Raw genomic sequence first — 27706 nt, forward strand, 5'->3', positions numbered from 1 at the left:
ACCCATTGGTGTCCGCGCAGTAGATGAAAGAGTTGTGTGATAATTTTATACTTGACTTTTCAAAGACTGTTAAAGTGCCTACTTTAATACTTAACACTCAATAATCAGAACTATGCATAACACACCAGCAACTGCGATAGGGTATCAGGACGCCGAAAGTTCAGTCAGGAACGGGAAACTGTGAATTTTCCAAAGTACTCCTGCTATCAGTGTAGTGCACTCATTGACCTCGATACCTCTCCGCCTCCTCGTGGAGTGCACTTAGCGTCATCTGCTGACAAACCTACCTGTTTCCTCCCCTTTCTCGGCACCCCCATGGAGACAGCCGCCCGGATTGGCATCTTACAATGACATACACACTGATAGAACAGTAAAATCTGCCAACAGGGAGGCAAACATTAGCTACCTACATCGGAAAGCGCATTAACCCGTACAAACACATGTTCAATATTATTGTAATTACAAGCGAGTTGTATTTAGTACTAGCGATTTGTCTACAGTTTTCTCCAGGAAAGAACGTTTCAGTAAATAACACCGGTATCAGTAGTGATAATAAAGGTATTTACGTATAAAAGCCATCAGCTCGGACGTGTTGTTCACAACAATTTACCGTTTATAGTAAGAATTGATGACGTGTTAAACAGTAAAACCACCACCAATGCCAGACGACCGCTAGTTTTAATCATAATCACCATTCTTTAAATACATATGCTTTATCGGATGTGTATTCTCAGTGCTGGAGTCAATGTATGCACTATCACGAGGCACTCTCCCTACTTCTGTTAAAATCGATCCATCATATAGACGGATGATATTTGGGCGCGTTGTCCCACCTTCCCGACAATCTACACGGCACACTTGTTCTAAACCAATAAAGAGGAATAGCAGAAGGTGAAAATCTGCCACCTGTGGATAACTGTAGGTGAAAACGGCCACCTGTGGATAACTGTAGGTGAAAACGGCCACCTGTGGATAACTGTAGGTGAAAATCTGCCACCTGTGGATAACTGTAGGTGAAAACGGCCACCTGTGGATAACTGTAGGTGAAAATCTGCCACCTGTGGATAACTGTAGGTGAAAATCTGCCACCTGTGGATAACTGTAGGTGAAAATCTGCCACTTGTGGATAACTGTAGGTGAAAACGGCCACGTGTGGATAACTGTAGGTGAAAATCTGCCACCTGTGGATAACTTTAGGTGAAAATCTGCCACTTGTGGATAACTGTAGGAGAAAACGGCCACCTGTGGATAACTGTAGGTGAAAATCTGCCACCTGTGGATAACTGTAGGTGAAAATCTGCCACCTGTGGATAACTGTAGGTGAAAATGGCCACCTGTGGATAACTGTAGGTGAAAATCTGCCACCTGTGAATAACTAGGTGAAAATCTGCCACCTGTAGATAACTGTAGGTGAAAATCTGCCACCTGTGAATAACTAGGTGAAAATCCGCCACTTGTGGATAACTGTAGGTGAAAACGGCCACCTGTGGATAACCGTAGGTGAAAACCTGCCGCTTGTGTTTAACTCTAGGTGAAAACTGCCACCTGTGGATAACCGTAGGTGAAAACGGCCACCTGTGGATAACTGTAGGTGAAAATCTGCCACCTGTGAATAACTAGGTGAAAACAGCCACCTGTGGATAACTAGGTGAAAATCCGCCACTTGTGGATAACTGTAGGTGAAAACGGCCACCTGTGGATAACCGTAGATGAAAACCTGCCACTTGTGTTTAACTGTAGGTGAAAACTGCCACCTGTGGATAACCGTAGGTGAAAACGGCCACCTGTGGATAACCGTAGGTGAAAATATGCCACTTGTGTTTAACTGTAGGTGAAAACTGCCACCCGTGGATAACCGTAGGTGAAAATCTGCCACCTGTGGATAACTGGAATTATGGAGATACGTTTGGATCGCTTGCTACATCTGATATGGTGGTTTGATATCGTATCCTTTTAATAACCAGGTTGAACGGTTTTTAAATATGCTTGGTTGTGGTATAAGTCGGAGAGAACTCATTTTTCCGTTTATTAATTGTTTTTATTTTAAATTTTGTTTTTATCTCTTGTATATTTCATTATTTTGACATTTTTGTTACCACGTATTAAATCTGCGTGACCATCAGTAAGATATAACACAAGGTGAAAACGACTTATTTTAAATGACGTCATGATGATAATTAGGGTATTTGTGTACCGAGGAAACATATGTTAGTTCTGATAGTTACTGGTACGTTTAGCTCTGATCAAGATCAGGTTGTGTATTGTTACAAGAATATAAATATAAAATTGATCGCGTTTTCGCAGAAATAAAAAAATATCGAAAGTGTCCATATATTTTATCTGTACAAACAGAGACATCCGGTCTATGAAATGACAATTATACAAGAGAACTTTTTAGAACGAAATGAAAAATTACCCCAGTTTCTATTAATTTTCTTTTGCTTTTATCTAAATGCCGATTTCGCTTTTCTCCAAATTTTTTTATTATTACTCGTTAATCAGAAAATGTTGCACGTGTATGCCACAAATGAAATATCAGCTTAGGCACGTGCCGATATCGGTACAATTTATCGATAAGTACAGGTGAAAATGACAGTTCTGACAACATAACGATTTTTGTGATTTACACTATACAGATGAAGAAAGATCATTCCATATATTATAATGAAAATGTAATTCAGTGATTACTTGTTATGTGGTGTCTGGTAACCGAAAATATTCAGTGTGAGTTACACGTGCACGGGAAATAAACAAGTTACGTGATTTAGGGCAACACGAATCACGTAACGAGTATGTGATAGCGTTATAGCTATAATAATTAAGCATGAAATTTGAAGAAAAATCTGGAATGTGATGGTGTCCCGTTTTTCTAAATAATCACATGTAGATCGACTTTTTGAATCTCGCTATGTCTCCAATATCACGAGGTCTCCCGTGTATTTACAAGAGAGAAACATATTGTTTGCTTTCCTAAATTTCCTTTATTAACATACAGATAGTGTTTGACTGTCGGACCAGGATTTACAGGAAACTGATCCCAGAGGTGGTCAGGAAAGTTCGTATCCATGGGAAGGAATGAGAGCGCGTGATCCGAAAGCGCGTGCGGATCTGGTTGGACAGGAGTTTGTAGAGTGTTAAACAGTGTCGAAGATTTTCTATGCGTCCTGATCGATATCAGTGAGCGCTATTAGTTTTAACTCTCACCTGTACAAGTCTGAATTAGTTTTGTGTTCTTAAGATGTATAAAGCATTCTAGAAACCACTGGCGACTCCTGTTGACTATCTGGAGAGTATTTGTGATTTGAAAAATTGGTTGTTTCTTGTCCATTATGGATAACAAGAAGGGTACTGTTTTGTCAGTGGAAACATGTATGGACTGTTTTGATGTCTTCGAAACTCCAACGGACACGACGATATTTCCTTTGTATTTCGGAAATGTTTCCGGCTGGCAAAAAAACATCACCCCGCCGTTTAAACCTGGAGAACGATCAAGTTCGCCAGTACTTCTGATCCTCTTGTCGGTTTTATTCTTTGTGATAGGTGTTACAGGGATTTGTGGTAATGCTTTAGTGGTCTTCGCTGTTATGCTTAACAGAAAGATGAGAACATCAATGACAAACTTACTGATAACTAATCTAGCTTTTGCTGACCTTGTTATCATGATCCTGGGCATTCCAGAGACTGTGCAGTTTATGATGGACCGAGGGTGGACGTTACAGGCAGTGTGTTGTAAGATAAACCGTTACGTGCTGGTGACCGCTTTATACGGGTCCGTCCTGACTCTCATGGCCCTCTGTGTGGAAAGGTAAGTAACATATCATCAAACCAACCGTAAAGGTCAAATATATATATAACAAATACCCGTCTTTCCGGGTCACTATTTTAGGGTCACTGTATCATACAAATTACAGAAAAAGCTTCTCTATATAACGACTACACCATCCACTAACGTGGCCTTGATAGAGGCACGTGATAGTTTCCCTTTAACACGGACTACAAATTGAAAATTAATTCTTGAATACTCTTAAAATCTAAGCTAAAGATAGTGGTGTTTACTGATTTTTCATTTTTGACAATAATTACTTTAAACAAGTTTAATACGTGCTCTACTTTCGAGAATGAATTTATAATTCTAAAGCGAGAAGATATTTTATATCATTTAGGCATTTTCTAGCTAAAATTCTAATTTGGTAAGATAAAAAAATTCTGTACGATCGCATTTTCTCCCGGGAACTGTCAATGTGGTTACTAAAAATATGATATTCAATTTTGTTTTTATATCTAAAAAGAAATCTATAGATAGTGATGCAAATTAATAAGTGTGTGTGCTTGTGGCTCCATTTCATTCACAAACCGGAAGTTGCTGCTACATCATAGTTATATGCTTATTACGAAATCATTGGTGCTGGTCGCAATAAAACGGAAATTGTTAATTTAAATAATTCATCATGGCGGGAGAGGGAGGAGGGAAAACTCTGTCGCTTATATAATAAGTCACATTCTCACTGACATGTTCCGTGAATGCTTGAAATACGAAATGGCTTACAGATTAAGGAGGCTGAATATGTATGGATTCAGCGAAGGAGGCTGAATATGTATGGATTCAGCGAAGGAGGCTGAATATGTATGGATTCAGCGAAGGAGGCTGAATATGTTAGGAATCAGCGAAGGAGGCTGAATATGTTAGGAATCAGCGAAGGAGGCTGGATATGTAAGGATTCAGCGAAGGAGGCTGAATTTGTAAGGATTCAGCGAAGGAGTCTGAATATGTATGGATTCAGCGAAGGAGGCTGGATATGTATGGATTCAGCGAAGGAGGCTGGATAAGTATGAATTCAGCGAAGGAGGCTGAATATGTTAGGATTCAGCGAAGGAGGCTGAATATGTATGGATTCAGCGAAGGAGGCTGAATATGTTAGGAATCAGCGAAGGAGGCTGAATATGTTAGGAATCAGCGAAGGAGGCTGAATATGTTAGGATTCAGCGAAGGAGGCTGAATATGTATGGATTCAGCGAAGGAGGCTGAATATGTATGGATTCAGCGAAGGAGGCTGAATTTGTTAGGAATCAGCGAAGGAGGCTGAATATGTTAGGAATCAGCGAAGGAGGCTGAATATGTATGGATTCAGCGAAGGAGGCTGGATATGTATGGATTCAGCGAAGGAGGCTGAATATGTATGGATTCAGCGAAGGAGGCTGAATATGTATGGATTCAGCGAAGGAGGCTGAATATGTATGGATTCAGCGAAGGAGGCTGAATATGTTAGGATTCAGCGAAGGAGGCTGAATATGTTAGGAATCAGCGAAGGAGGCTGAATATGTATGGATTCAGCGAAGGATGCTGAATTTGTTAGGAATCAGCGAAGGATGCTGAATTTGTTAGGAATCAGCGAAGGAGGCTGAATATGTATGGATTCAGCGAAGGAGGCTGAATATTACGGATAATTTGCAGTATTTCATGCAAGTTGACGCTCGGACTTAAGTCACTGAGTGATATTGCTACCACCAACAATGTTAGTATTTATCACTGTATCTATTCGGTATTTGACGGATGTGTATATTTATATAGGCCATGCCTGTTGCCAAATTCCTTTTGACGGTAAAATCATGACAATAAAATATTGAAATGAAAAATATGAGCGCCAAATTCTTACTGATATTTAAGTCTGTTTTTAATTTCGACCGAAGAAAGAACTGGTCAAACCTTCATTCATACGACGGATACAAGCAACACACTTAGCATGGTCAAACTTTAAACGAAAGTGGGATCAGCTTATCTAGGACAAATCATTGCGACAATTTACCAATATTTCTAAGGCTCTGATATTCTCCATGATAATATCTTCAAGCGATGAACGTTTCCATATTTAAGATCGTTGAAATTAGTTTTACAGCTTTCTATGACAAAAAGCTTCACGGAAATTCGACAGATTTATCAAATATAAGATCTTGAAAAACACATGTAACAATCATATGCCTCACTTTAAAATTTTTGGATTTTGAATTATCGAAAATGTAATTTGAGTTATCCAACGGCGGCGCTATCTATATTCAGGCTACATGACTCTTGTCATTAAAGCCGATCTTGATAACAAATGGGGAATCATCTGGGCTTATCTGATGAAAACGTGTCCACATTCATTTACTTTATTTTTTTAATTTTCAGATAATTATTTTAATTATGAAATATGACTTTCTTGCTGTTTTTTTATCTTGCTTGCTTAGCTTATCATCATGTTATTATTTGTGTTGACATTTAACGAAATAGCGTTTCAATCTCTCAGTTATCAAGTAAAATTCTCTCCTTGAATAATTATCTGTCATTTCAATCAGTCCAAACGCACAGGTTTGTGTAGGGTTGGTAACGAGGTCGTGGCATGTTTTTGCCGGATGTAGCATTTCCAAACTTGTTCGACAAATTTATTTGTTTAAACCAAGAAGAATGCAGGAGGCTATCGGCTGGCACTAATTATATGTACACTATCCCTTTAATATAAACTTTATTTATTTTACAACAATTGCGAAACAAGTTATGCTAACATCTTATACTAATCACTCTTGTTGGCCCGGATGTAAGCGCGCGAGGGGTCTTATTGTGGGAGGAAACCGGAGTATCCGGGGAAAACCCACGTGGTCGGGCAGGTGACCCCTTACCTTTGCACGTCCGTTCCGGGAATCGAACCACGGTCGGCTAGGTGAAAGGCGAGTGCGCCACCCGACCACACTATACCTTCAATTAATCACTTCTGCAGTTATTATGTTCATTGTGATTATCACTAGGCCCGGCCAAAAAATGCTGCCACGCTCTAAGCTTCAGGTTAATAACACATCTTAAACAATAACACTGATACAGGTGACAGCCGTATAAACATCTATTCTATGTCCAGCCTCATTACCATACTGTTGAAAGAGGAATGCAACGCATGCGTATCACACCGGAAGTAGCAAAGCGGAAGAACATACTCCAGCACTAACCTTAATTATCTCCCAAAGTCGGCCGTCTTTTGTCAAAATTTAGAGCTTGCGATGAACCATTCAGCAGATGTCAATGGTCTTTGAAGTGATATTTAGATGGATTAACTTTCATAGAATTATTCAACATTCAACAATATTCTGTGCTGTAGTAAATTTCATCAATAGGGACTCGACAGAGGCCAAATATAATTGCTCACGCGTCTCATCATACTTTGAGATCTGAGTATTAAATCCCAATAGCGATATCACAGGTTTATTTTCGATCTGAGGCGATGATACCGTGTCAGACGAAAAAGTAATTCAGTTATAAGTCAGGTTGATTCCTGTCTCGCAATCAGCTGAATCCAACAGGAGAGGTCATTGATAACAACGACAAACAGCAAACTTCATGCAAGTATTGCTTGTTTACTGAAAATACCGCACACAAATCCACTGTCTCGTATCAATTATTATTTTCGTTACAACCACGTGTGATAGTTTAGATTCTGTAACCGACATTAATATCGCTTGGAATTCAACTCATTAATTCCTAGGCTTCACTTTCAGTAGCTTTTGATAACTGCCGGAATCAGTGTTGAACACAGCCTCGAACATGTATACATGCTCTCCCCATTACTCCTACTATCGCAGGAGAAATTATTCTCAATGTCTAAGGCTATATAACCATCGAAAAAAACTTTCAAGCACGTTCTTATCAAATCCTTTCTGTGAATCAATGGTTCAGACATATGTCACTGTGAACTGGTGATTCAGACAGATGTCACTGTGAACTAGTGATTCACACAGATGTCACTGTGAACTGGTGATTCAGACAGATGTCACTGAGAACTAGTGATTCAGACAGATGTCACTGTGAACTGGTGATTCACACAGATGTCACTGTGAATCTATGGTTCAGACAGATGTCACTGTGAACTAGTGATTCAGACGGATGTCACTATGAACTGGTGATTCAGACAGATGTCACTGAGAACTAGTGATTCAGACAGATGTCACTGTGAACTAGTGATTCAGACAGATGTCACTGTGAACTAGTGATTCAGACAGATGTCACTGTGAACTAGTGATTCAGACAGATGTCACTGTGAACTAGTGGTTCAGACAGATGTCACTGTGAATCAATGATTCAGACAGATGTCACTGTGAACAAGTGATTCAGACAGATGTCACTGTGAACTAGTGATTCAGACAGATGTCACTGTGAACTAGTGATTCAGACAGATGTCACTGTGAACTAGTGGTTCAGACAGATGTCACTGAGAATCAATGATTCAGACAGATGTCACTGTGAACTAGTGGTTCAGACAGATGTCACTGTCAATCAATGATTCAGACAGATGTCACTGTGAACTAGTGATTCAGACAGATGTCACTGTGAACTAGTGATTCAGACAGATGTCACTGTGAACTAGTGATTCAGACAGATGTCACTGAGAACTGGTGATTCAGACAGATGTCACTGTGAACTGGTGATTCAGACAGATGTCACTGTGAACTAGTGATTCAGACAGATGTCACTGTGAACTAGTGGTTCAGACATATGTCACTGTGAACTAGTGGTTCAGACATATGTCATTGTTTCTGTAATACCTCGACTGTTTCTTTCAAGAGTACAATGTCGTCTGTAAACGCGTACAATAATGAATATATGACTTGCAGCTCAATACATACAGAAACACACATTTTATAGACACACTCCTCAATCATTTACATACATTTCATGCAGGAGATGATATTTCTCTTGAAATTAAATCTCGTTTTCAATGAAATCAGAAAAAATAGCATTTTAAATTATGATACCTACAATGCCTTGTTTAGCAGTGCGTACAGCATATTTAATATTGATGGTGATACAAGTTTGAACACGACGACGTGTGATGGTTATTTAATAACATATCATTCATCATATGGCGGGAGTGAAATGAGTTATTTGTTTACAGAATTCTATTGTAAATGTCGCTATACCTCAACCAAAAACCTCTCAACCGAAACCTCTAAAACAAATCAACCAAAACCTCTCAACCGAAACCTCTAAAACAAATCAACCAAAACCTCTCAACCGAAACCTATAAAACAGATCAACCGAAACTTTTAAAACAGAACAACCAAGAAGATTAGGCTGGAGAATTGAGCCTACTCCTATTGTACCCGTGGTTAATCATCCTATAAATTCACGAACTCTCGCGATCGGCGTTAAAGGCAGACGGTTACCACTTTAAGGAAACATAAAAATTATCATGTAAATTATATTGCTGAAATCTCAAAAAGATATACAACAGAAAACCAATGTTTTAGAATATATAATAACGAATTTGGCGTGGACGATGCACGAAACTTGAGTGAAATTTCCGCTCTATGTCAAAAGTCTTGCTGGCAATAGAAGGACCGGAAAACGACCTACAATTATCAAGGTTACTTGGATAAAAACGAGACACCATATCGTTCATTAATAGTCACACAATTACTACACTGTATCTCTTAAGACGACAACTTTCGTTTCGTTGCTTCCAATTATCTAAATTACGTCTGGTTGGAGAATACATATCGTTGCACGTGTTTTTTCGAAGGTTAATACTCTTTCTTACCATACGAACATACATAGATAATGAAAACACGCCAGATGTGACCTCAGCCCTATATTTTACACAACGCTATTGTTTCGAAGAGTATCTAAAACATGTATGGATGTTGACATAGTGAATGAGATATTTTGACATAAAACATGTATGGATGTTGCTATGGTAAATGAAATGATATTTGACATAAAACATGTATGAATGTTGCTATGGTAAATGAGATGATATTTTGACATAAACCATGTATGGATGTTCATATAGTGAATGAGATATTTTAACATAAAACATGTATGGATGTTGATATAGTGAATGAGGTATTTTGAAATAAAACATGTATGGATGTTGCTATGGTAAATGAGATGATATTTTGACATAAACCATGTATGGATGTTCATATAGTGAATGAGATATTTTAACATAAAACATGTATGGATGTTGATATAGTGAATGAGGTATTTTGACATAAAACATGTATGGATGTTGATATAGTGAATGAGACATTTTGACACGGTCAGTATGATGACTAGCTTTGATATGGTGACATTGGTAATGGTGATCGTGCTGCCCTATGGACAGCAAGGATATTTGAGATGGTGGTCTTTCCGCCCCGTGGACAGCAAGGACATTTGAGATGGTGATCGTGCCGCCCCGTGGACAACAAGGATATTTGAGATGGTGGTCTTGCCGCCCCGTGGACAGCAAGGACATTTGAGATGGTGGCAGACCCGCCCCTTGGACAACAAGGACATTGGTAATGGTGATCGTGCCGCCCCATGGACAACAAGGATATTTGAGATGGTGATCGTGCCGCCCCGTGGACAGCAAGGACATTTGAGATGGTGGCAGACCTGCCCCGTGGACAGCAAGGGCATTGGTAATGGTGATCTTGCCGCTCCGTGGACAGCAAGGACATTTGAGATGGTGGCAGACCCGCCCCGTGGACAGCAAGGGCATTAGTAATGGTGATCATGCCGCCCCGTGGACAGCAAGGACATTGGTAATGGTGATCGTGCCGCCCCGTGGACAGCAAGGACATTTGATATGGTGATCGTTCCGCCCCGTGGACAGCAAGGACATTTGAGATTGTGGCAGACCCGCCCCGTGGACAGCAAGGATATTTGAGATGGTGACCGTGCCGGCCCATGGAGAGCAAGGACATTTGATATGGTGATCGTGCCGCCCCGTGGACAGCAAGGACATTTGAGATGGTCATCATGTTGGTTCACAACGCCTTCGCAAATATATACACGTGTTTCTTTCTGCCATTCTCATCAATCATTGTTCTGTCGCTACGTCAATGTTTCATATGCAATGTCACTTCTTTTTGGATGTTGAAATGACTTATCGAAGAGTTCCAGCTCTGGGTACTTACTCGCTTTCAGTGTTCTGTAGTTGTTTCTCGCATTCAATTAACTTCGGGCTCCTCGGAAAGCATTTTTCGCAATTCAATTGCACTTAATGACGACAAATGACAGTATGTTCTAGTCTATGTCGATTCGGCACGAGATTCTATACTGAACAATACACGCTCCCAGTGTCTTGTACTTTTACAAACACGCCAATTTTTTAAACTCTTCCAAACAGTGAAATGTCAGTAAGAAATGGGAAGTGTTTTTTTTATTTACAAACCATCGATTGATGAGAATCGGCACAGTAGCTAAGCCCTTTGTAAAATTGGCTTTACTTTGAAAATGATTTGAAACCCGCATTTTGTATATCAGGTGTGCGTACTGAGATATCGACTATATCGCGACGAGACCGACGTCATTGGTGTGGATCTCTGTTTCTGATACACTGTATGACTGATATTCCACAACGTCAGTGGCGTGGATCACCTTTCTGATACACTGTATGACTGGTATTCCACAACGTCAGTTACGTGGATCACCTTTCTGATACACTGTATGACTGGTATTCCACAACGTCAGTGGCGTGGATCACTGTTTCTGATACACTGTATGACTGGTATTCCACAACGTCAGTGGCGTGTCTCACCTTTCTGATACACTGTATGTCTGATATTCCACAACGTCAGTGGCGTGTATCACCTTTCTGATACACTGTATGACTTGTATTCAACAACGTCAGTGGTGTGGATCACCTTTCTGATACACTGTATGACTGATATTCCACAACGTCAGTGGCGTGGATCACCTTTCTGATACACTGTATGACTGGTATTCAACAACGTCAGTGGTGTGGATCACCTTTCTGATACACTGTATGACTTGTATTCAACAACGTCAGTGGCGTGGATCACCTTTCTGATACACTGTATGACTGATATTCCACAACGTCAGTGGCGTGGATAACCTTTCTGATACACTATATGACTGGTATTCCACAACGTCAGTGGTGTGGATCACTGTTTCTGATACACTGTATGACTGATATTCCACAACGTCAGTGGCGTGGATCACCTTTCTGATACACTGTATGACTGATATTCCACAACGTCAGTGGTGTGGATCACCTTTCTGATACATTGTATGACAGATATTCCACAACATCAGTGGCGTGGATCACTGTTTCTGATACACTGTATGACTGGTATTCCACAACGTCAGTTGCGTGGATCACTGTTTCTGATACACTGTATGGCTGGTATCCCACAACGTCAGTGGCGTGGATCACCTTTCTGATACACTGTATGACTGGTATTCCACAACGTCAGTGGCGTGGATCACCTTTCTGATACACTGTATGACTGGTATTCCACAACGTCAGTGGCGTGGATCACTGTTTCTGATACACTGTATGACAGATATTCCACAACATCAGTGGCGTGGATCACCTTTCTGATACACTGTATGACTGGTATTCCACAATGTCAGTGGCGTGGATCACCTTTCTGATACACTATATGACTAGTATTCCACAACGTCAGTGGTGTGGATCACTGTTTCTGATACACTGTATGACAGATATTCCACAACGTCAGTGGCGTGGATCACCTTTCTGATACACTATATGACTGGTATTCCACAACGTCAGTGGTGTGGATCACTGTTTCTGATACACTGTATGACTGATATTCCACAACGTCAGTGGCGTGGATCACCTTTCTGATACATTGTATGACAGATATTCCACAACGTCAGTGGCGTGGATCACTGTTTCTGATACACTGTATGACAGATATTCCACAACGTCAGTGGCGTGGATCACTGTTTCTGATGCACTGTATGGCTGGTATCCCACAACGTCAGTGGCGTGGATCACCTTTCTGATACACTGTATGACTGGTATTCCACAACGTCAGTGGCGTGGATCACCTTTCTGATACACTGTATGACTGATATTCCACAACGTCAGTGGCGTGGATAACCTTTCTGATACACTATATGACTGGTATTCCACAACGTCAGTGGTGTGGATCACTGTTTCTGATACACTGTATGACAGATATTCCACAACATCAGTGGCGTGGATCACCTTTCTGATACACTGTATGACAGATATTCCACAACATCAGTGGCGTGGATCACCTTTCTGATACACTGTATGACTGGTATTCCACATTATTCAGTCTTGGCTCTTTTGTCGTTATTTGTATATATTGACATTAGCTATATTTGTTCACAATCAACATGCCGGGACTCATGGAAACAGGATTTCGGCAGAATGTAGTTGGATGTATTTAGCCAGGTGCCAAAGAACACTTGTTACCGTTTTCCCAGAAAACGTAGCCAGAAGTGTAACATTGGTATTGATTACGTCCATCCTTGTTTGTTATTGGAATATATATCAACTCAATTGTCACGTCTAGTTACTTCAAATCAATTATGACAATACACTATGTTGCTGTTATTGCTATATCAACTCATTCCAAAGCATTAACACGGTAAATCTTATGTTTAGAATATCGAAATCTATCATTATTTTTTACGAACTTGAAGTTAAATGGACATCACGGTAAACATTTTAGAATGGATTTATTGTTTACATATTCAATCAACACTCACGTATATTACGTCATTACATGACGTCACCCTATATATCATTATATACGTTGTATGTTATTGCTAAAGGCCCTCTGTAGAGGTATTGTATTTCAAGAATGTAACTCATTTATGTATATTTAATGGTTAAACATAATTATGTGTTATTGTGAAAGTGTTATTACAAAGTCTCTTGCTCATTACCCCAAATCCCCGGTAGTTAAAAAGTTGTTGATTCAAGTCTACTTTTCCAGATATACGTTTGTCGGCAAACAACGGGGCCTTTTAGTAATTCATGGTAATTTGCCTGAAAGCTGCATGTTGTAATGAACGTCAGTTTTTGTACTTTAATATTATACACCTGTTACACATACAATACCTTCACAGTAAGTAATTCCTGTATGATCTGAACGTGTCTCTGGGGGTTTATACTGTGATGGAGGTTCGCCGTTATAGCAAACAAGGTCAACGCTTCAATTACCGTGCAACGTGACGTTTGTGAAATGGTTTCGTGGAAATCATTTACACAGAAAATGAAGCGACGTGTTGATTGGTCAAACATTTGCCGTAATTGATAGCGATGCAAGTGTAAATTTAACAGCAGTGAATCACTCCCAGATTATCTGTATCTTAATACAGAATTAACATTACCTGTTAGCTTTGTTCACGGATAACAAGAAATTGTACAAAGTAAGAGACGCTTTCTAACGAGAACAGAAACAAATTTATTGAAAAATGTCTTTGAATTTTTAAATCATTTTATGTTATCGCCCAAGGCTATTTAGCATTATACACATAAAATATGAAGTAAACACGACGTGACACGTGTCCTTACTGCCCTGCAGACACAAGACTGAGTTTATCATAGGATTAATCATAAAAGAACGTTATTTAGAGCAATTAGAGTTGTCTCTAATTTAGTCCCAATTATAACTACGTGACAACGCTTCGGTTAAAATTTCACTTCAAGCGACAAATTATCAAGCATACGAGGAATTTTCAGATAAATAACGTTTTAACTCATTACTGCAACAACAAGTTACTACGCCTTTTTAATATCCGAGAACTTCTCAACACAATGATAAAGTACAAACGGGCGATGTCACAACACAGATTTGGAGTTTTGGGGGATTTTGTTAAACTAAAAACTTATAAGTAACATTATTTACATTCGCCTTAGGGTGGGGAAAATAAAACCTCCGTACATTTGTGATCAAGTGTTAAACAAGGCGTAGCTGAATTGACTACAGGACATTGTTACCATCAAGTGTATTTTTTTTACCTATAATCTTTTTACCATCTCGTCACACTAATTCGGACCTTAGTGTACTTACGATTATATTACAAATTTCAAACAATTTACTTACCTTTATCCTTATAACCAAGTACTTTCATCAGTGCAGTGGTAACACACTCGTCTCCCACCCAGGCGATCTGGGTTCGACTCCCCAGTCGGCCGTAAAAAGTAACCGGTCTGGCTACAGTAAGACACCGCTCTTTGATTCAATTAACAGAAACGATAAATTTATAATTTAAATTGTCGATTGCTCGTTTTGTCGTAAGATTTGCGGTCACATATTTTTCGCGGGTGGGGAGGGGGTTAAAAAATGGTATTTTTGGAAAAAACTAGATATCTTGAAATTAGGGAAAGAATAGAAATCCTTTTCATGCTGTTTGTAAAACTAAAAATTTGAAATAAAACATTGTTTGTAGTTATCTATAATTCGTTGGATTGGGAACATTGTGTCCCATTCGGGGAAAAGTCAAGAAAATTAGTGACGCTTATAGAAAATTAACAAACGTTTTGTATTGAAACTTGTCGGCCAAAGAGTTCTGCCTTAAAAGAATTTTTAAATGGGGGAAAATCATCAGTCTGAATGCCGATCTTTGCCACAATCATTTCAGATACTGTAACAGAGGCTATTTTCAATGGACTCTTATTTTCGCCAATTTCAGCGATATGGTAAAAGCTTTCAGAATAAAATACATATATAAAACAATAAGGACTCTGACATCGTTAAATGATTCCCTGGAGAGTTGGTTCTGATTGTACAGACGTTTGGTGAGACCTCGAAAAGCATCTATAAAAACTGGACTGTATCAGTGTAATACCTCCGTCTAGTTGTATACCCTCTCCAACATATTACGTAAATGGATTATAAAGAGATAAACATGTTGGTATGATCTATAACTATGTTGTACAATAGATATGGTAGGAGAATCACTTATTTGGCTGGAGACATATCACCATTATTAGATACAGACAGATACTGTGGCTGTAAAGTGTGCTCGGATATTGTACCAAAGCTCCCCCTACATAGTATATATGTCTTATCATTATAAGATAGTAGAACAATTACCCCGATATGTGATTCGGTGACAAGGACGAGTTTGACATTTATTATGTTACGGTATGAGTTGTAACATTAATCTAGTGTACTTGTATAGACAAAGATGTATATGGTGATTTGAATGATAACAAAAATGATGGTGTGTCTGTTTGGAACAGTGAACCGCATTCAAGGTGTATTCATAAGGAATACTGGGCAAATTAAGTGTAGTTTTGTTTTCTGTGTATCTTGGTAAAACGGTATGAGTGCTTAAAGAAACTCTTGATAATTAAAACGTACCGCGGTATTTGAAACAGTGTTTTTGAGTCGATCCAGATTCGGACCAGTGACTTAGGTAATCACAGTGTTCGTGAGTCGATCCAGATTCGGACCAGTGACTTAGGTAATCACAGTGTTCGTGAGTCGATCCAGATTCGGACCAGTGACTTAGGTAATCACAGTGTTCGTGAGTCGATCCCGACTCGGACCAGTAACTTAGGTAATCACAGTGTTCGTGAGTCGATCCAGATTCGGACCAGTGACTTAGGTAATCACAGTGTTCGTGAGTCGATCCAGATTCGGACCAGTGACTTAGGTAATCACAGTGTTCGTGAGTCGATCCAGATTCGCACCAGTGACTTAGGTAATCACAGTGTTCGTGAGTCGATCCAGATTCGGACCAGTGACTTAGGTAATCACAGTGTTCGTGAGTCGATCCAGATTCGGACCAGTGACTTAGGTAATCACAGTGTTCGTGAGTCGATCCAGATTCGGACCAGTGACTTAGGTAATCACAGTGTGCGTGGTTCGATCTCGACTCGGGACAGTGACTAAGGTAATCACAGTGTTCGTGGTTCGATCCATACTCGGGGTAGTGACTTAGGTAATCACAGTGTGCGTTGTTCGATCCCGACTCGGGACAGAGAATTAGGTAATCACAGTGTGCGTTGTTCGATCCCGACTCGAGACAGTGACTTAGGTAATCACAGTGTTCGTGAGTCGATCCCGACTCGAGACAGTGACATAGGTAATCACAGTGTGCGTGGTTCGATCCCAGCTCGGGACAGTGACTAAGGTAATAACAGTGTTCGTGGTTCGATCCATACTCGGGGTAGTGACTCAGGTAATCACAGTGTGCGTTGTTCGATCCCGACTCGAGAAAGTGACTTAGGTAATCACAGTGTGCGTGGGTCGATCCCGACTCGGACCAGTGACTCAGGTAATCACAGTGTGCGTGGTTCGATCCCGACTCGGGACAGAGACTTAGGTAATCACAGTGTGCGTGGTTCGATCCCGACACGGACCAGTGACTTAGGTAATCACAGTGTTCGTTGGTCGATCCCGACTCGTGACTTAGGTAATCACAGTGTGCGTGGTTCGATCCCGACTCGGACCAGTGACTAAGGTAATCACAGTGTTCCTGGGTCGATCCCGACTCGGGACAGAGACTTAGGTAATCACAGTGAGCGTGGTTCGATCCCGACTCGGGACAGTGACTAAGGTAATCACAGTGTGCGTGGTTCGATCCCGAATCGGGGCAATGATTTACGTAATCACAGTGTTCGTGTTTCGATTCCGACAGTGTTTGTAAGTCGATCGTGACTCGGTATAGATATTTATTATTCCCCGTGGTGTGATCTGTACTAATCATAACTTTGTGTTACCTGTTATTCCCCGTGGTGTGATCTGTACTGATAATAACTTTGTGTTACTTGTTATTCCCCTTAGTGTGATCTGTACAGCTAATAACTTGTGTTACATGTTATTCCCCGTGGTGTGATCTGTACTGATAATAACTTTGTGTTACTTGTTATTCCCCGTGGTGTGATCTGTACTGATAATAACTTTGTGCTACCTGTTATTCCCCGTGGTGTGATCTGTACTGATAATAACTTTGTGTTACATATTATTCCCCGTGGTGTGATCTGTACAGCTAATAACTTGTGTTACTTGTTATTCCCCGTGGTGTGATCTGTACTGATAATAACTTTGTGTTACCTGTTATTCCCGGTGGTGTGATCTGTACAGCTAATAACTTGTGTTACTTGTTATTCCCCGAGGTGTGATCTGTACTGATAATAACTTTGTGTTACTTGTTATTCCCCGTGGTGTGATATGTACTAATCATAACTTTGTGTTACCTGTTATTCCCCGTGGTGTGATCTGAATGATAATAACGTTGTGTTACTTGTTATTCCCCGTGGTGTGATCTGTACTGATGATAACTTTGTGTTACTTTTTATTCTCTGTGGTGTGATCTGTACTGATGATAACTTTGTGTTACTTTTTATTCTCTGTGGTGTGATCTGTACTGATGATAACTTTGTGTTACTTGTTATTCCCCGTGGTGTGATCTGTACTGATGATAACTTTGTGTTACTTTTTATTCTCTGTGGTGTGATCTGTACTGATGATAACTTTGTGTTACTTTTTATTCTCTGTGGTGTGATCTGTACTGATGATAACTTTGTGTTACTTTTTATTCTCTGTGGTGTGATCTGTACAGCTAATAACTTGTGTTACATGTTATTCCCCATGGTGTGATCTGTACTGATGATAACTTTGTGTTACTTGTTATTCCCCGTGGTGTGATCTGTACTGATGATAACTTTGTGTTACTTTTTATTCTCTGTGGTGTGATCTGTACTGATGATAACTTTGTGTTACTTTTTATTCTCTGTGGTGTGATCTGTACTGATGATAACTTTGTGTTACTTTTTATTCTCTGTGGTGTGATCTGTACAGCTAATAACTTGTGTTACATGTTATTCCCCATGGTGTGATCTGTACTGATGATAACTTTGTGTTACTTGTTATTCCCCGTGGTGTGATCTGTACTGATGATAACTTTGTGTTACTTGTTATTCCCCGTGGTGTGATCTGTACTGATGATAACTTTGTGTTACATTTTATTCTCTGTGGTGTGATCTGTACTGATGATAACTTTGTGTTACTTTTTATTCTCTGTGGTGTGATCTGTACAGCTAATAACTTGTGTTACATGTTATTCCCCATGGTGTGATCTGTACTGATGATAACTTTGTGTTACTTGTTATTCCCCGTGGTGTGATCTATACTGATTATAACTTTGTGTTACTTTTTATTCTCTGTGGTGTGATCTGAATGATAATAACGTTGTGTTACTTGTTATTCCCCGTGGTGTGATCTGTACTGATGATAACTTTGTGTTACTTTTTATTCTCTGTGGTGTGATCTGTACTGATGATAACTTTGTGTTACTTTTTATTCTCTGTGGTGTGATCTGTACAGCTAATAACTTGTGTTACATGTTATTCCCCATGGTGTGATCTGTACTGATGATAACTTTGTGTTACATGTTATTCCCCGTGGTGTGATCTATACTGATTATAACTTTGTGTTACTTGTTATTCCCCGTGGTGTGATCTGTACAGCTAATAACTTGTGTTATTTTCTTTTTAGAATGTATTTTTCGCTAATTATACTTTCACAGAAAAAAACTGAGAAATGCTACCGGCACGCAATGGATTAAAATTTTAAAAAATCCACTTTTAGTTTGGTAATCTCGGCTAGAAGTACATCTATATAGGATGGAGTATAAATACAGAAACACTTTTTTTCTGATTTTTTCAGATGTGGTTTGATCTGGTACGATCGATATCATTAGTTGTTAGTAAAACACCATTAAGCTATGTCAATTGCAAATACTGTGTGTTTTATCTACATTTATTTAACACGAACAGTGCCAATTTGTCAATACTAAAGGTTCGAATTGTAATGAAGATATGGGTTAACCGATCAAGATATACTTTTAAATATAAATTTTCTTTCTCTCATCATCAGATAAGAACATATTTGCTATTACATTGAACTGATCGCAGTTGGCATTTATGGGCATATAAATTCCGATAGGATAATATCAAACTCAATGAGGCGCTTATTCACTGAATTTGAAGTTATCCAGTCGGCATTCATAGGCTATGAATGATACCTGAGAGCAGTTCATTACTGTTTTCAGTTTTCATCTTATCATAAGGGAAGACACTATTGTATTACTCGCAATATTCCTACGATGCTGGCAGTTCATGAGCTGGTAACTGACGATGGTAATGACATACAATGGTAAACACTATAACATAAACAGATAAACATGAATAACTTTACTTAGATGCTTGACGGATACTTCAGGTCTTCTCGTTAACACTTGTCATCTTTGACCAATCAACACCTGAACAACCTATTCACATCAGGTCTTGACCCTGACCTTTATTCCTGACCTTGACCCTCGATTACACACTTTCATTCTGATCAACTTTGCTATATAATTTCATAATTTGTTACTAGTAAATCATTTAAGACTTTGATCGTGTCCTTTGAGGAATAGGCACAGAAACAAAATGTCATGGTATTGTACACCACCAGATGCATTGACGTTACACGTTTCGTCAAGATAATTTTAACAGTTCAAAAATTATGACCCGGGCAAGATTGTGTTTAATCGATAACATTAACGAGAAAAAATTTCCCACTATGGTGAAGTGGAGACATACATGGAGGCTCGTTGTCTTATCTACTCTGAATGTCAAAGAAAAAACTTAATTTTTTAATATTGACACAACTTAATCAGTGTCATCTATTCAGCTTATTGATTCTGTATATTTATCGTTTTACCTACTTCCCGTCTGGCGTGTCAGTTTAATTTATAGTGATGACTTCCATTTCGAACCATTGAACGTATTTGTTTCAATTAGTGGCTGAATCTCGTTTCACTCGTCAACTTCATGAACAACAAATTGACAACGTGGGTATTACATTATCTATAAATAGAAATGACCTTGACCCCGGAAACAATGTGCATCTGTCATCGGTGATTAATGAATTAACGAGGCTCTGATTAGCTCGTTAGTCAGATAACATGTGCTTTCTGTTTTAGGTGGGATGAACGTGACTTGTAAACAGTTTCAGGCCCAACAAACTGCTTTATAATTATAAAGGTCAAGATAGTGTTAACTAGTGAAAAATGGAAGAAAATCAAAACCGATTTTCATCAACTGTGATTTTTAAAATGTCATTCTATATACATGTCAGTATTTTGAAATGTTTCTCCGTATGTTAGAAATGACAGTGTTATGGATCACTGGTACATATTATGTCACATTGAGTAATGTTTAACATGTACCAATCTGTTGTTTTTACTTGTTATCTAGCGAATGATTCACTGCTTAAATTCAGGAGCAATGACAGAACTGAACAAGGTTATTCCTAAACCAGGCAAATGTAACCGATAATATTTCCAAATCTCGGTCAGACATCACCAACTTAACAGCTAAGACTTTCTGTCATTCCTGCCCTTTGTTTGTCCGTTAAGACAAGGCGGCTGATTGTATTTTTACGGTAAATAGTTATTTAGAGAGAAACCTGTGTAGGACACTGTCAATGAACGCCAGAATATCTTACGAAGCCGTTTATATCAAATCCTCTCAGCAGTTTATTACTCAAAGTGTTGCGCCGGCTCAGTGTTTAATGTAAAGTTACTATACAGAAAAATATAGCCTCCGATTTAACCGAACATTCAGTCTCTGATTAGATATAAAACACTTCAAAAAGGCATCTCGCAATTTCGAAAGGATAATAAAATGCGACGCTGGTGTGGTCAGCAAGGTTAGAAGATCCATGTAGTTTAGTTACAGGAGAGACGTGTAGCCTAGTTACAGGAGAGACGTGTAGTTTAGTTAGAGGAGATACATGTAGTTTACAGGAGATATATGTAGTTTACAGGAGATACATGTAGTTTAGTTACAGGAGATACATGTAGTTTACAGGAGATACGTGTAGTTTAGTTACAGGAGATACATGTAGTTTACAGGAGATACATGTAGTTTAGTTACAGGAGATACATGTAGTTCACAGGAGATACATGTAGTTTAGTTACAGGAGATACATGTAGTTTAGTTACAGGAGATACATGTAGTTTAGTTACAGGAGATATATCTAGTTTAGTTACAGGAGATATATGTAGTTTACAGGAGAGACATGTAGTGTAGTTACATGATATACATGTAGTTTAGTTACAGGAGATACATGTAGTTTAGTTACAGGAGATACATTTAGTTTTAGTTACAGGAGAAAAGTGTGGTTTTAGTTACAGGAGATACATTTAGTTTACAGGAGATATATCGAGTTTAGTTACAGGAGATACATGTAGTTTAGTTACATGAGATACATGTAGTTTACAGGAGATACATGTAGTTAAGTTACAGGAAAAACATGTAGTTTAGAGGAGATAAGTGTAGTTTAGTTACAGGAGATACATGTAGTTTAGTTACAGGAGATACATTTAGTTTTAGTTACAGTAGATAAGTGTAATTTTAGTTACATGAGATACATGTAGTTTTAGTTACAGGAGAAACGTGTAGTTTTAGTTACAGGAGAAACGTGTCCTTTTAGTTACAGGAGCAAAGTGTAGTTTTAGTTACAGGAGATACATGTAGTTTACAGGAGATATATGTAGTTAACAGGAGATACGTGTAGTTTAGTTACAGGAGATACATGTAGTTTACAGGAGAGACATGTAGTTTAGGTACAGGTGATACATGTAGTTTACAGGAGATACGTGTAGTTTAGTTACAGGAGATACATGTTGTTTACAGGAGATACATGTAGTTAACAGGAGATACGTGTAGTTTAGTTACAGGAGATACATATAGTTTAGTTACAGGAGATACGTATAGTTAAGTTACAGGAGATATATATAGTTTACAGGAGAGACATGTAGTGTAGTTACATGAGATACATGTAGTTTAGTTATAGGAGATACATGTAGTTTAGTTACAGGATATACATGTAGTTCACAGGAGATACATGTAGTTTAGTTACAGGAGATACATGTATTTTACAGGAGATACATGTAGTTAACATGAGATACGTGTAGTTTACAGGAGATAACTGTAGTTTAGTTACAGGAGATACATGTAGTTCACAGGAGATACATGTAGTTTAGTTACAGGAGATACATGTATTTTACAGGAGATACGTGTAGTTTACAGGAGATAACTGTAGTTTAGTTACAGGAGATACATGAAGTTTACAGGAGATACGTTTAGTTTAGTTACAGGAGATACATGTAGTTTACAGGAGATAACTGTAGTTTAGTTACAGGAGATACATGTAGTTCACAGGAGATACATGTAATTTATTTACAGGAGTTACACGTAGTTTACAGGAGATACTTGCAGTTTACAGAAGATACGTGTAGTTTACAGGTGATATATGTAGTTTAGTTACAGGAGATACATGTAGTTTACAGGAGATACATGTAGTATAGTTACAGGAGATACGTGAAGTTTAGTTACAGGAGATATATGTAGTTTAGTTACAGGTGATACATGTAGTTTACAGGAGATAAGTGTAGTGTAGTTACAGGAGATACATGTAGTTTACAGGAGAGACATGTAGTTTACAGGAGATACATGTAGTTTAGTTACATGAGATACGTGTAGTTTACAGGAGATACATGTAGTATAGTTACAGGAGATACGTGAAGTTTAGTTACAGGAGATATATGTAGTTTAGTTACAGGTGATACATGTAGTTTACAGGAGATAAGTGTAGTGTAGTTACAGGAGATACATGTAGTTTACAGGAGAGACATGTAGTTTAGTTACAGGAGATACATGTAGTTTACAGGAGAGACATGTAGTTTAGTTACATGAGATACGTGTAGTTTACAGGAGATACATGTAATTTAGTTACAGGAGTTACACGTAGTTTACAGGGGATACTTGCAGTTTACAGGAGATACGTGTAGTTTACAGGTGATATATGTAGTTTAGTTACAGGAGATACATGCAGTTTACAGGAGATACATGTAGTATAGTTACAGGAGATACGTGTAGTTTAGTTACAGGAGATATATGTAGTTTAGTTACAGGTGATACATGTAGTTTACAGGAGATAAGTGTAGTGTAGTTTACAGGAGAGACATGTAGTTTACAGGAGAGACATGTAGTTTAGTTACAGGAGATACATGTAGTTTACAGGAGATAAGTGCAGTGTAGTTACAGGAGAAACATGTAGTTTAGAGGAGATAAGTGTAGTTTAGTTACAGGAGATACATGTAGTTTAGTTACAGGAGATACATTTAGTTTTAGTTACAGTAGATAAGTGTAATTTTAGTTACATGAGATACATGTAGTTTTAGTTACAGGAGATACATGTAGTTTTAGTTACATGAGATACATGTAGTTTTAGTTACAGGAGAAAAGTTTAGTTTTAGTTAGAGGAGAAACGTGTCGTTTTAGTTACAGGAGCAAAGTGTAGTTTTAGTTACAGGAGATACATGTAGTTTACAGGAGAGACATGTAGTTTAGGTACAGGTGATACATGTAGTTTACAGGAGATACGTGTAGTTTAGTTACAGGAGATACATGTTGTTTACAGGAGATACATGTAGTTAACAGGAGATACGTGTAATTAACAGGAGATACGTGTAGTTTAGTTACAGGAGATATATGTAGTTTACAGGAGAGACATGTAGTGTAGTTACATGATATACATGTAGTTTAGTTACAGGAGATACATGTAGTTTAGTTACAGGAGATACATTTAGTTTTAGTTACAGGAGAAAAGTGTGGTTTTAGTTACAGGAGATACATTTAGTTTACAGGAGATATATCTAGTTTAGTTACAGGAGATACATGTAGTTTAGTTACATGAGATACATGTAGTTTACAGGAGATACATGTAGTTAAGTTACAGGAAAAACATGTAGTTTAGAGGAGATAAGTGTAGTTTAGTTACAGGAGATACATGTAGTTTAGTTACAGGAGATACATGTAGTTTAGTTACAGGAGATACGTGTAGTTTAGTTACATGAGATACGTGTAGTTTAGTTACATGAGATACATGTAGTTTTAGTTACAGGAGATACATGTAGTTTAGTTACAGGAGATACATGTAGTTTAGTTACATGAGATACATGTAGTTTAGTTACAGGAGATACATGTAGTTTAGTTACAGGAGAGAAAAGTAGTTTTAGTTACAGGAGATATATGTAGTTTAGTTACATGAGATACATGTAGTTTTAGTTACAGGAGATACATGTAGTTTAGTTACATGAGATACATGTAGTTTAGTTACAGGAGATACATGTAGTTTAGTTACAGGAGATACGTGTAGTTTAGTTACATGAGATACATGTAGTTTAGTTACAGGAGATACATGTAGTTTAGTTACATGAGATACATGTAGTTTAGTTACAGGAGATACATGTAGTTTAGTTACAGGAGATACATGTAGTTTTAGTTACAGGAGATATATGTAGTTTAGTTACATGAGATACATGTAGTTTTAGTTACAGGAGATACATGTAGTTTAGTTACATGAGATACATGTAGTTTAGTTACAGGAGATACATGTAGTTTAGTTACAGGAGATACGTGTAGTTTAGTTACATGAGATACATGTAGTTTAGTTACAGGAGATACATGTAGTTTAGTTACAGGAGATACATGTAGTTTAGTTACAGGAGATATATGTAGTTTAGTTACAGGAGATACATGTAGTTTTAGTTACAGGAGATATATGTAGTTTAGTTACATGAGATACATGTAGTTTTAGTTACAGGAGATATATCTAGTTTAGCTACATCAGTGTATTTATGGATATTGATCGAACGGACAAAAGAATAATGCGGTACATACAACAAAAAACAACGAACGTGTAAACAGTTAATTTCAACAGGAATTTAACAATTTATTACCGGTACACTATCGTGACGAGAGACCACCCTTTACGTCGAGTCTCAATCTAAAGTGTTAGGTGTATTGGCTCTCGTACGACGTATCGCCGATATCCGAAGTATTAAGTGTGGGTCTGTCTTTGTCAGCTTACTTTATCCATAACGGCACCAATATTGGTTTTCAAAATCGCTGTAATAAGCGGACGTCATGGCTACCACTAACACGGCAATGTACAATGTTATCTGCTATAAACGATTACAGTGGTTACACGAGCTAAAATGACCACAGATCGAACCAAAACAGAATCACAAAACAAACATTTATTCAGAAAAGAAGGTCAGCAATTCCATCGAAACAATTTGATGATTTTCGAAACAAAAGCAATGGAGTTATATGTACCAGACAAGCGAGTTTTCTGTCTAGTTAACGGTCGACTTATAGTACCTGACGGGCGAGTTTTATGTCTGTCCATCCGACTGTTGTGTTTAACATCCGCTTCAAGTACCTGACGGGCGAGTTTTATGTCTGTCCATCCGACTGTTGTGTTTAACATCCGCTTCAAGTACCTGACGGGCGTGTTTTATGTCTGTCCATCCGACTGTTGTGTTTAACATCCGCTTCAAGTACCTGACGGGCGAGTTTTATGTCTGTCCATCCGTCTGTTATGTTTAACGTCCGCTTCAAGTACCTGACGGGCGAGTTTTTTCTCTGTCCATCCGACTGTTATGTTTCACGATCGCTTTAAGTATCTGACGGGCGAGTTTTATGTCTATCCATCCGACTGTTGTGTTTAACGATCGCTTTAAGTACCTGACGGGCGAGTTTTATGTCTGTCCACCCGTCCGTTGTGTTTAATGTTCGCCTAAAGTACCTGACGAGCAAGTTTTATGTCTGACCATCCGTCTATTGTGTTTAATGTTCGCCTAAAGTATGTACCTGACGAGCAAGTTTTATGTCTGTCCACCCGTCTGTTGTGATAAATGTTCGCCTAAAGTACCTGACGAGCAAGTTTTATGTCTGACCATCCGTCTGTTGTGTTTAATGTTCGTCTAAAGTACATGACGAGCAAGTTTTATGTCTGACCATCCGTCTGTTGTGTTTAATGTTCGCCTAAAGTACATGACGAGCAAGTTTTATGTCTGACCATCCGTCTGTTGTGTTTAATGTTCGTCTAAAGTACCGGACGAGCAAGTTTTATGCCTGACCATCCGTCTGTTGTGTTTAATGTTCGTCTAAAGTACATGACGAGCAAGTTTTATGTCTGACCATCCTTCTGTTGTGTTTAATGTTCGCCTAAAGTACCTGACGAGCAAGTTTTATGTCTGACCATCCTTCTGTTGTGTTTAATGTTCGCCTAAAGTACATGACGAGCAAGTTTTATGTCTGACCATCCGTCTGTTGTGTTTAATGTTCGTCTAAAGTACCGGACGAGCAAGTTTTATGCCTGACCATCCGTCTGTTGTGTTTAATGTTCGTCTAAAGTACATGACGAGCAAGTTTTATGTCTGACCATCCGTCTGTTGTGTTTAATGTTCGCCTAAAGTACCTGACGAGCAAGTTTTATGTCTGACCATCCGTCTGTTGTGTTTAATGTTCGTCTAAAGTACCGGACGAGCAAGTTTTATGTCTGACCATCCGTCTGTTGTGTTTAATGTTCGCCTAAAGTACCTGACGAGCAAGTTTTATGTCTGACCATCCGTCAGTTGTGTTTAACGCTCTCCAGTAGTACGATATTTTCACCTGTTCTTTTTACAGTATAGTTTATATCATTCGAGGTTATCAAAGGTAATGTGAAATTGAAAATTTAAGAACAATACAGTATTCTTACAACTTGCAACTTTCCGACAGCCTCAGATTTTTCACTTATACATGTCACTCGTTTCTTTGAAATTGGCAGGTTTTTTTTAGTTTTTGTTATTTATTTTAAGGAGAGGTATCAAAACATTTTATTTGAAAAGGGAGGTAAGAAAGCTCAGTTTTTTGTTAAAGGATGTAGCAAAGTCCAGTTTCATCATTCGGAAAACCTCGCTTCGATTACAGTGCCTTCCATCATAGGTGATGACCTGGAATCGGCCGAGGTGTTCCGATTGCAGTTTTATTTGTAAAGAGAGGAATCAAGTTTTTGTAAAGTGAGATAACAAAAACCAGTTTTGTTCTTTGGGTTT

The 27706-nt window shown here is 38.5% G+C and overlaps 1 protein-coding gene across 1 annotated transcript in view; it reads left to right on the top strand.

Moving 5' to 3' along the window:
* The first annotated feature begins 3329 nt into the window (after positions 1–3329).
* The window catches only part of LOC132552103 (neuropeptide receptor 15-like), a 55525-nt gene continuing 31148 nt past the window's right edge, over positions 3330–27706 (top strand). Inside the window, exon 1 of the mRNA XM_060216247.1 lies at positions 3330–3805. Coding sequence (XP_060072230.1) covers positions 3330–3805 — 476 coding nt within the window. The remainder of the gene's footprint in view (positions 3806–27706) is intronic.

The sequence above is a fragment of the Ylistrum balloti genome, unplaced genomic scaffold (assembly GCF_031769215.1).
Source record: "Ylistrum balloti isolate Yb309-2 unplaced genomic scaffold, AGI_CSIRO_Ybal_v1 Utg370236, whole genome shotgun sequence".
In the NCBI taxonomy this organism is placed as follows: Eukaryota; Metazoa; Mollusca; class Bivalvia; order Pectinida; family Pectinidae; genus Ylistrum; species Ylistrum balloti.